The sequence below is a fragment of the Saccopteryx bilineata genome, chromosome 2 (genome assembly GCF_036850765.1).
Source record: "Saccopteryx bilineata isolate mSacBil1 chromosome 2, mSacBil1_pri_phased_curated, whole genome shotgun sequence".
In the NCBI taxonomy this organism is placed as follows: domain Eukaryota; kingdom Metazoa; phylum Chordata; class Mammalia; order Chiroptera; family Emballonuridae; genus Saccopteryx; species Saccopteryx bilineata.
In genome coordinates, this window is record NC_089491.1 from 368,433,502 (window position 1) to 368,444,650 (window position 11,149).

The following is an 11,149-nucleotide window of genomic DNA, read 5'->3' on the forward strand; positions in this document are numbered from 1 at the left end:
CTCATCTGGCTTGAGCAAAGCTCACCAGCTTGGATCCAAGGTCACTGGCGCGAGCACGGGGTTACTCAGTCTGCTGAAGGCCCACAGTCAAGGCACATATGAGAAAGCAATCAATGAACAACTAAGGTGTTGCAATGAAAAACTGATGCTTGATGCTTCTCATCTCTCTCTGTTCATATCTGTCTGTCCCTATCTATCCCTCTCTCTGATTCTCTGTCTCTGTAAAAAAAAAAATACAAATGGTGTATTATGGAATTGTACACTTAAACCTATATAATTTTATTAACCACTGTCATCCCAATAAAGTCAATAAAAATTTTAACCCTTAAAAAAAAAGCCTCTAGGAAGAGACAAAGAGGGACCCAGCAATTACATTTTTGGGTATTTATAAACCCCCCCACACACACACACACAAAACCTCCAAAACCTGATTTGAAAAAACATATGCATATATTCATTCAAAAAACTTATGAATATATCCATATATTCATTTCAGTATCATTTTCAATAGCTAAGATATGGAAGCAACCTCAGTGTCCTTCAGTAGATGAGTGGATAAAGAAGTGGTGCATACACACAATGGAATATGACTCAGCCATAAAAGGAAAAATGAAATCTTGCCATCTGCAACAACACGGACGGAGCTTGAGGGCAGGATGCTGAAATAAGTCAGACCGAGAAAGACAAACGCCACAGGATTTCACTTACATGTGGAATCTAATGAGCAAAATCAACGAAGGAAGTTGAAACAGACTCATAGACACAGAGGACAGAATGATGTTTGCCAGAGGGGAGAGGGTTGGAGGGGGGCTGAGTGCAAAGGTGAAGGAATCAAGAGGTACAAACTGGCAATTACAAAACAGTCACGGGGTTACAAAGCACAGCACCGGGAAACTGCAATGATATTGTAATCATTGCATATAGTGCCAGGTGGGCACTGAAAGTAGCTGGGGGAGCACTTTGTAACTTATATAAATGTGTAATCACTGAATTGTACATCTGAAACTAATATAATATTGTATGTCAACTGTAATTGAAAAATAAACAATTGTTAAAAGAGCACAATCCTCCTGGCTTCAGTGGGCTGTGTGGAAGATTAGGGAAGTAATGTGTGTACACAGCCTCTAATACAGCAGCGCCTGGGCCAGAGAAGGGACTCCCTTCTTTCCTTCCCTGTCTTCCTGACTGCAGGGAAAGGATCCAGGCGGAGCAGACCTGGGGAAGATAGACGTGTTCAAAGGTCGAGGGAAGAATCTGGGTAAGCATGGGACAGATTCAATAATATCACAAACAGGCCTGACCTGTGGTGGCGCAGTGGATAAAGCGTCGACCTGGAAATGCTGAGGTCGCCGGTTCGAAACCCTGGCCCTGCCTGGTCAAGGCACATATGGGAGTTGATGCTTCCAGCTCCTCCCCCCTTCTCTCTCTGTCTCTCTCCTCTCTAAAAATGAATAAATAAAATAAAATTAAAAAAAAAAAAATATCACAAACAACCCTCCTGGCCCCGGCTGGCTTACGTAACCCTGAGTTGGCATCACAGACTTCCCTCCAACAGGGAGATGCTTCCCGACTCAGTGAGGTCCCTACACCAACCGCTTGAACCTGCATGGGGCTGGAGGGCACGCAGCTGTCACTCACGCAGCCCCTGCGTCCTGTCCCTCCCTCTTGCTGGGCGCTGTGCTGAATACCTTGCATATAGCAACTCCTGCACCGCAAGTATTATCAGCTAGTATTGTGCGCGTGGCATAACAAGAGGAGCGAGAGGTTTGTAAATCGCCGGAAGACACCAGGTGGTACTCAGGAGAGTCCACAAGCAAACCAGGCTTGCCCTTGTTCCGTGCATTTCCGTGTTGCCCTTGCTCAGGGAGGGGGACACTGCTGGAGAGAAGTAAGTGGGAGAGCCCTCTCCCCAAGGCAGCAGCTCAGCGGGTGGGAATCCAAACCCATCTGCTGCCTCTCCCGGAGTGAAACACGGAGGAGGCAGGGTCAGGGGCATGATTTGGGGACAGTGCTATTTATATAGAGAAAGCAAATGAGGAGGGATGGAAAAGGCAGTCAGAAACTCCACCTCCTTGCTTCCTGTCACCTGCCTCCCCTCCACTCTCTTCTCTTTTCCTTCTTCCCCCACTTTGTCCGCTTGCCCCCTCCCCTCTCTCCTGCAGGAGCACCCAGGAATCTAGCCTCCCCCCCAAGAAAAGCCTGGCACCTCCCCCTAACAGCTTGGCCCAAGAGTGTTCTGCCACCTTTGTTCCTCTGTCATCTGGTGTCTTCTCATAATTGCATGTTTTCTTGAGAGAAATTCAAGGGCCAAAGAGAGATAAAATGACTTCCCGATCAATAACCCTTTAAGCAAGTTTCCGAAGGATGCTTTGTTGACAAACTTGCAGGCCTTGTTTTCTTCGTGATTTCAAATGAAAACAAAGTCACTGATATAGAATTCATCGGTCAGTCTTCACTGAGTGTTAATTGAGTGCTTGATCTCCAGCCAGGCACTTACCTACAGGATGGCATTGAACCCTCAGGATAGCCCCGCCCCCTCACTACCGAAAAGGAAACCAAGGCTCAGAGAGATGAAGGGCTTTGTCCACAGGTCTTAAAGCAAGCAAGTAATGGAGACAAACGTAGAAAAAGCCTATTAAGTTCCTACACTCGCTTTGTCATTGAGATCTGTATAAAGCATAGAGGTGTGTCACCCCAACTCTTGAAGTATAAGCAATGGGAACATAAATCGATCTCACTTAAGCAAAAGGAACATTGCTGAAAATATATCTGAAACTCAAAGGATCAGTAGGAGAATTTGCAAGGATATGAGTAGACTGGGACCCCTTGGAGGACTGGGTGCAAACAGAGGGACACAGGGCCCCTCTGCTGGGGGCTCTGCCTCTGGGCGTGTGGGCTCCCTCTCTTCGGGGCTTGCTGTCCCTTGTCTAGCTCCGGAAGTTGCTTTCAGATGGCCATGCTTGTTCATGTGTTGTTTTTGGGTGACAGGATCACAGGCCCCAGATTATTGTCCCACCAGATCATAGCTGATGAGGAAGAAGTAACCTCCAAACAGATTGCCACCAGGAGGGTGACACAAAGGAGAGAGCAGTCACAGGGGTGGGGGTCACACACATCACAGGGGGCTTCACAGAACGGAAGATGCGTGGGCCCGGGCTTGAAGAGGAAGCAGTAGCCACCTCCGAACAGCTGCCTGGGACTGACTGTGCCCTGGGGAAGCTGGGTGAGCCTGCCGCGTGCATTCACTGCCTTGCTCTTCCCGGCAGCCCACGGCACAGGTAAGGAAACCGAGGCTCAGAAAGCTTCGGTTTCTTCCCCAAGGCCTCACAGGGATGAGTGGCAGAGTTGGAATTCAGTCCAAGCCTCGCTGACTCCTGAATCCAGCTCTTAACTGCTCCGCTGGCAAACAATGCTGCACAATTCCCGAGCATTACGCACCACGTCAAAGAGCTCTCAGAGCCGGATCTCAGCACTGCACAGCCCTGCCGAGGAGACAGGGCAGGTGCATTGTGCTCACTTCCCGGTCAAGCAAAGGAGACCTAGAGATGCTGAGTGACTCTCCCAAGATCACACAGCTGCTTAACAGAAGGGCCAGGTCTGCCCCTGACTCGGTCCCTCCTTGCTGCATATGCTTGGCGGGTTCTGAGTGCCCAGCGGGGGAGGGACCGGAGTCCAGCCACGGAGGACAAGGAAGAGTTCTTCATTTTCAGACTCTGGCATTTGATTCCCAGGCAGGCCTCCTGAGCCCCCACCCCACACGAGCACCGGAGAGAGCCACACAGGGCCTGGTGCCTTGACATCTTGGGGCCTGGGCACAGTTAAACGCAAATGGGGAATTGTTGCCTAACAAATAAGCAACAGGTAAAAGCAATCAAGCCATCTGTTACCTCCCACCCACTGCCACCGCTTAATCCCCTTTCCCGGCTGTGTCCCCAGCTCCATGCTCAAACACAAATTGATATACTGGCCTTTGCATATGTATTTATGGCTTCAAGTAGAGAGAGAGCCACAGGAGCAGGTGGTGGGGAAAGCAGTCACTAGAGATGCTTTGCTCATGCAAATGTCCTCAGTTAGGGAGGGAAGTCGACTGAAGGGCAAGTGGGCCGGGCTGAGCTGGAGAAGAGGAGATAGGGCCTGAATGGCCAATTAGGGGGCCTGCAGGGCTGGTCTTCGGTTCCCTGGTTCATGTGGGAAGCATCTTCACACCCTTCTTGTTCCTTTGAGGTCTCCCACCATGCATCCTACCAGCCATATTAGAACCATTGAGGCAAGGGAGACCAAATGACCGTCCATGGTCAGCAGGAGGCATGGGCAGAGCAGGCAGGAGCCCCAGCACCCCCATAGCCAGCCTGCCTAGAAGCTAGTCTCAGGTCTCCTCTCAAAGCCTCAGGTGCCTCATTCTAAGCTACACGGCCGTGCCAGCCACGCCCAAATGAGTTGGACCCAAGACTGGATATTAGTATGAATTGTGGCTGGTGTTGACTAAGTACCTACCATGGGCTGAGCCCTTTGTTTTGCCGGCACAGCAATCTCATGAGGTAGATGTTACTATACCCATTTTACAAATGAAGAAACTGAGGTTGCCACAACATCAAATTCAAGGATTTGTCAACAGGTACTCATGGTAGGCCTAGGCTGGACCCAGGCTCCAGGTGGGCACTTGGGATGCAAAGATGTTCTAGACAGTTGGCAAGTCCTCACGGCAGGGTCAGAGCCAGTCACATGTGCTGCTGAAGAAGAAACGGGGTGGTGATAGTTGGCCCAGGGATAGGGAGGCCTATCTGTGGCCCGAAGGGTGAAAGAAAAACCATCCAGATAAGGAATGCAGGAACAGTATATGCAAAGGCCCTGAGGAAGGAAGGGCTTGGCATCTGGGGCCTGTGTGGCTGGGACCTGTTTAAGGAAAGGGGACAGCTGGAGGTGAGGTAGAGACAGAAGCAGGCCCAGACCAAGTAAGGTCTTGTAGGCTCTATAGGAAGTTTCAAGGTTGCTGCCCTTTAAAGGTCACCCAGATGAGTTAGACTCCAAAGACAGGTTTCTGCCCCTGTCCCCTCTCACCCCATGCTGCCAATGACCAGTCACCTTCTTGGTGACACAATGACCACTCATCTACTTGGAAAGCCTTCCCATGGTCACAGAATGAGGCAGAGAGAAGACCCTACGGCTTCCTAGGCTGAAGTTTTCTCCTAGTCACACACAGGGGTGCACAGAGCGGGACACAGAGTATTCATCTGATTTTATTTTTTTATTTAATTTTTTATTTTTCTGAAGCTGGAAACGGGGAGGCAGTCAGACAGACTCCCGCATGCGCCCGACCGGGATCCACCCGGCACGCCCACCAGGGGGCGATGCTCTGCCCATCTGGGCATCGCTCTGTTATAACCAGAGCCACTCTAGCGCCTGGGGCAGAGGCCAAGGAGCCATCCCCAGTGCCCGGGCCAACTTTGCTCCAATGGAGCCTTGGCTGCGGGAGGGGAAGAGAGAGACAGAGAGGAAGGAGAGGGGCAGGGGTGGAGAAGCAGATGGGCGCTTCTCCTGTGTGCCCTGGCCAGGAGTCGAACCCAGGACTCCTGCAAGCCAGGCCGATGCTCTACCACTGAGCCAACCAGCCAGGGCCTATTCATTTGATTTTAAAGTTCCAAGTTACCCAGATGCGGACAGTAAAGAGGAAGGAAGCCCCCTCAGTAAGTCAGTCAATAAGGAGTAGCGCAGGTTTGGGAGGCACACCCCCAGACATCCAGGAAACTGATGGGGGCAGGGAGGGCAGAGAAAGATCGTGATCTCACAGTGGGATGGGGTCTGAGAGGAGCCCCAGTTCCTTCAGGGCTCCCAGCCCAGGTCACAGGTACAGCCAGACTCCCCCTCCTACCTGCCGTGTGAGCTGGAGCAAGCTTCTGAACCTCTTCACGCCCTTGTTCCCCCACCTGGAAAATGAATCTCACCTCCCTCATAGAGCTGTGGGGAGAATAGGACGGCTGTCAGGCACCTGGCCTGAGACCTGCACTTAGTAGGTGCTCAATACATGCTAAGCAACGACACTGCGATCACGCCCCTGTCCAGCCAATCAGCGTCCACCCTCTATCATCCATTGTCTCAGAGCTTTGCAGCATCTGAAGTTTCAAACTCCTTGTTAAAAATAAGCTTCAGAAAAAGCCACAAGAGGAGGCAGAAAAGGTAAAAAGAGGGGAAAATAGGAGGAATGAGCTTTTTTTCGCACCTGAAGCCAGACCTCTAATTCCGCTAGGGGCCGAGGACAGCCCTGCCGCCAGCTTCTCTTGCAAATCAAAGGCTGCAGAGTGGCCAGCTGCAAATACAGCGCTGGGCTCTTGGAGAGTGGGAAGCTAGAAAGGATGTCTACCCCTCCTCCTGGCCTCACAGGACAGCTCTGGGCAGGCCCAGGCTGTGCCAGAGGCAGCTGGCTGGCATTAAACTGGTGGGAGGGGAAGGTGGTCACTGCCAGCTGCAGATGAGAAGGTGGGAGGAGGCTGGAGACCAGCTTTGGTGGTGGAGGCAGACCTGAGTTCTCATCCTGTGATTCCAGCCAGTTCTCTACATTCGGAAGCCTCGATCGTTTCCCCTGTGAAATAGGTGGATGGTAGCCACTTGACAGACCACCCGTACAATGCAGCAGGTGCTCCTTGAGTGGTGCTCTTCATCCATTCTCTCTTTGCTGGTAAATGAGAGCATGAAGCAGGCTCAGGTGCCCTCACACCAGGCCTGACCCCCACCGAGCTGTCCATCCCCTCTTGCTCCCTCGGAAAGTCTTCCCAGTGATTTCAGCGTCAAGCTGCATATCTGGGCTCTTGTGCCATCACTCTCTCGGTCCTTCTCACCCCATTCTACACGCACAACCCTTGCAACCTCCCCACTGCCATTCTCCTGAGCCATCTCAGTGGCCTCCTCATAGGCCTCCCTGCCTCCACCGCACCCCACCCAGGCCCGCCACAAGCACACAGCTGCAGATTCATTTCCCAGAAGCCCCGATCTGCCCGTTTTCATGTTCTGCACCAAGCTCCACCACACTGCCCATTGCCAACAGCTCCACTTGGCAGTGAAAGCCAGCCACATTCTGGGTGCCCCTGGCCCTACGGAATGACCGGCATAGCGCCTGGTACGAAGCAGGCACTCCCTGACAATGGCTAGCAGCCCTCACTTCGGCCTCCCCTCACTCAGCAAGGCCGCCGTTCCCAGCACTCAGCCTACCCTAGCCGACCTCTGATTTCGCTCATGCTGTCTCCTTCCACCTGGAAGGGCCATCGTCCTTCAGTGTCCAACTGAAATGCTTTCTTCTTCCAGAATCCTACCAGCCAGAACATTCTCGCCCTCCTACTGTGCAGAATTTGGACTCTGTCCTAGCGCTCAGCAAAGTCTACTTATAATGGGGTTGTTTGCATCGATGGGTAATTCTCTAAGTCTGCCTTTGGGTCTGTACACGGACCAGGATGGTACTCAGCCTGAGGCGCCAATAAGGGAGAAACCTGGGAGCACAGAGCATGAGCAGAGGCCGCTCCAGGGCGCCCACGGGACGGAGGCCTGGTGTGAACTGTCAGGAGTGCCATAGTGCTGAGGGGCAGAAGGGAGGCTGTGCATGAGCACCACGGTCCTCAATGCCTTGGGCTCCTTGTGCCAAAGGTATTGCAACACAATGCAGTCCCCTCTCTGTCTGTCTCTCTCTTTCTCTCTCTCTCTCTCACACACACACACACACACATCTGCACTGTACACATAAATCTTTACATTCTTAAGTCTGATGATTGGCACGAATTATTCAACAAATATTGAAATAAAATTTCAGCTGCACTCTACCAGTCTTGGTCCTGCTGGGCAGATCAAAACACTTCCAGCAACTGAACAATAAAATAATAAGTAATGACAATGTGATCTCCTCTTTGCAGAGTGTTATTCACAATCGTGGTCTCCCAGAGTCTTCCCAGACTGGCCCCATCCTGCAGGCATGGAGACCCGCAGGCACGGAGACCGGCAGGCACGGAGACCCGCAGGCACGGAGACCCGCAGGCACGGAGACCCGCAGGCACGGAGACCGGCAGGCACGGAGACCCGCAGGCACGGAGACCGGCAGGCATGGAGACCAGCAGGCACGGAGACCCGCAGGCATGGAGACCGGCAGGCATGGAGACCGGCAGGCACGGAGACCGGCAGGCATGGAGACCAGCAGGCACGGAGACCGGCAGGCATGGAAACCAGCAGGCACGGAGACCGGCAGGCACGGAGACCAGCAGGCACGGAGACCCGCAGGCACGGAGACCCGCAGGCACGGAGACCAGCAGGCACGGAGACCAGCAGGCATGGTCTGTTGGAGGCCGGGCTGGGTTCCCAATGCCATCTTTGGACTCGGACTCCCGAACCCCTGAAGGCAGGACTTGTGGGCAGCTCTGATCTCCAGGAGCTGTGGCTGAGTGGGGATTTGGCCAGAAGCAGAGCCCCTCCAAGCCTGGGGGTCTGTGCCTCCTTCTTCTGTGAGACAAGAACCTGCAATGTTCCATGTGGGTTAAGTAATGGGAGGATGAACATCACATGTCCTCCCTGAAGGCTCGGCGCAGAACAACTTCCTCTAGGAAACCTCCTCTGGAAGTCACCCCTTACTCCCCGCGTTCCAGTGTGTTCCCAGAGTTCCAAACCTCGGCGGGGGGCGCAAGGACCTGCTTGCACGTCTGTCATTTGTCTCCTTCGTGACAGGAATGGGGCCTCATTCACCTCTGCGTCCTAGAGCCTAGCATAGTACCCGGCACACCTTAGACACTTACCAAACCTTTACCGAGCACGTGAGGGAATGAATGAGTGAGTGAATGCGTGATGGAGAATCAGCCCAGGACACAGATGAACTCTGCGCACAGCTGCGCTAAGGGGCGAGACCCACCAGATGTGAGTGTCGGGGGAGAGGGAGGAGGAGACACGTGCTGGAGAAGGGGTGTGGGACCCCCACCTCACCTCTTCAACCTAGAAGTCTGCCCACAAAGTGATGGGAGTCTTCTGGGTGGTAAAGGGAAACCAAATAGGGAAGGAAGCCCCTCTGCCCTCGGTGGGGTCCACAGAAGGGGGCCCAGCCCTTAGCCCTGAGTGTCTTCTGAGTCCCAAGAAGAGATGAGAAAGCCAGCTCTCTCTGTCGCTGTCTGTCGCTGCCCCTGCCAGAGAAGGAGGTCTCTCTGCACCCTCCCCAGTGCCGCCCACATCCACTACCAACTTCCTTGACTGAAGGTTCTTAGGGGTGTTTTTCCCGTCAGGTATGTGTATTTACAGGAATTTGGGGGATGACCAGGCAGAGAGTTGGCATCCCCAAGTCCCTCTGGAAACCCATCAGAAGCTCGGAAACATTCCTTTTCCCCAGACGCCTGACATTCCGTCTTGCCTGTGGCCAGTAGCCAGCACTGAACAAGTTCATTAATATTCATGTTAATAATCTCCTCCATTTGCTTCACGCTTTCCCGCTTACAAAGCACTTTCAGATCCATCATCTCCTCCGATCCTCACCACCAGCCTGGGAGGTCAGCCGGACGGCGGTCCTCATCCCCATTTCCCTGAGGGGAGACCCAGGGCCCTGCCCCCGGGGGCAGAAGGGACCTGCCCAGAGCTGCACATAAGCAGCAGCCTGGGCGGAGCTGGGCGCAGAGGCCAGGCATCCTGACCCTGGGCGAGTGCGCCTCCTCCTCATCTCTCTGCTGCCGGTCCCTTTCCTCGGCTGCCTGGTCAATGTCACTGTCAGCATCATCTCCTGGGTCAGGTGATCAGTTCTCAGCCATTCAAAACACAGGTTTGAAATTAAAAAAAAAAAAAAAAAGCAGGCTTTAGCCATCTGCTAAAACAGGTGAAATGACCTGCCAGCAACTTGCCGAGTGACCTTGGGCCAGGCATTTCCTCTCTGGGCCTCCACCTCCTGGTGTCAAGTGAGAGGGCTGGCCTCGTGGCCTCCTCCTGTTCCATCCCTCTTTGAGGGGCGACCATGAAGACCCGAAGGGCCTCCCGTGGTGCCTGGCGCGGGCTGGCAGCCATCACGCCCTGAGAGCCTCTCCTCAGCGTCCTGGAGTGGGGGATATGGCCACCTATCGTGAGCCTGTGACCACCAGGGGAGGGAGCTAGGGAAGCAACGGAGGAGTCCCAGGAACCTTCCTGAGGACGGGCTATCTATAGCTGAACTAAAATTGCTACACCGTAGCTACTCTGTGACAAATGCTTTCGGCACCCACATTATCAAAATATGCCTAAAAATAGCCCTCCCAGACGGCAATGCTTTTCATTCTTTATTGAGAAACTTGAAAGATGAAAACATCTTTAGATGAGGCACTCGAAGCTCACAAGCTCACGGAGGTTGCTCGACTTGCCCAAAGTCACACAGCAAACAGCAGAGGCAAGTGACACGCCCAGAGCTGATCTATTTCTCAATCCTCGTGGCTGAATGACTCAGGCGGTGCTGTACGAGGGGGGCACATGGGATCCTCTCTTCCATCCCGTCTCTCCTCCCTCCTGCCGTTTCCTTCCTCAGTCCCCCCAGGAGTCCCGGCCCTCCGCAGGCAGGGCCTCCTTCGCCGCGCCAGCTCGCCCTGTCATCTCAGCCCAGGCGGAGATTTATGGATCTCACTTCAAGGATTTTTCTTTAATAATAACATTTATAATCATTTCAAAAATTAAGGGCTGAGGATGCAAAGAATTTTAATTAAAATAATCCACAGCTGATAATTATAGGACTCTCTTAGCTGGAACCATCTTTTTCCAATCTGTCACGGTCCCCGAGGAAGGCAGGAGATAACTGTGAGCAAGTGAGCAAGTCCCGGTGCCCGCAATACAGGGTGACCCAGAGGGGTCCCTCTCAGAGGCTGCCCGCTGGGAGGGTGGGCTCGGGGCGGGTGCCAGCTTTGGGGTTGGTCCCTCCCCTGTGTGCCATGCAGGGCTGGCTTCTCAAGAGAGCATAGCCCTCTGGAGCCCTGCCCACCTGGTACCCAGTCTTCCACTGATTTCCCTGTGGGCTCAGAGAGGTCAAGGCCAAGACACAGAGGGGTGAAGGCTGTGTCCTGGGAAACAGAACTCTGCCCCGCCCGACCCTCACCCCCACCTCCAGCACTGTCCTGCCCTCTGCGGTCAGGAGAGGGCAGCGAAGGCCATCAAATGCAGACCTGCGGGATGGACTCAAAGGACA

The 11,149-nt window shown here is 53.4% G+C and overlaps 1 protein-coding gene across 1 annotated transcript; it reads left to right on the plus strand.

The window, feature by feature from the left end:
• The first annotated feature begins 3,141 nt into the window (after positions 1–3,141).
• Positions 3,142–8,372, plus strand: LOC136322662 (octapeptide-repeat protein T2-like). The gene is made up of 2 exons (XM_066254563.1): positions 3,142–3,223; positions 7,924–8,372. The coding sequence occupies exons 1-2, from the start codon at positions 3,142–3,144 to the stop codon at positions 8,370–8,372; spliced, it is 531 nt and encodes a 176-aa protein (XP_066110660.1).
• Positions 8,373–11,149: the final 2,777 nt, after the last annotated feature.

Bases quoted from the DNA above. Each gene is read 5' to 3' on its own strand.
- LOC136322662 (XM_066254563.1), top strand. From the start codon at position 3,142: ATGCGTGGGCCCGGGCTTGAAGAGGAAGCAGTAGCCACCTCCGAACAG. The intron at 3,224-7,923 runs GTGAGCCTGCCG...GTGGTCTCCCAG, and splicing joins CTGTGCCCTGGGGAAGCTGG to AGTCTTCCCAGACTGGCCCC.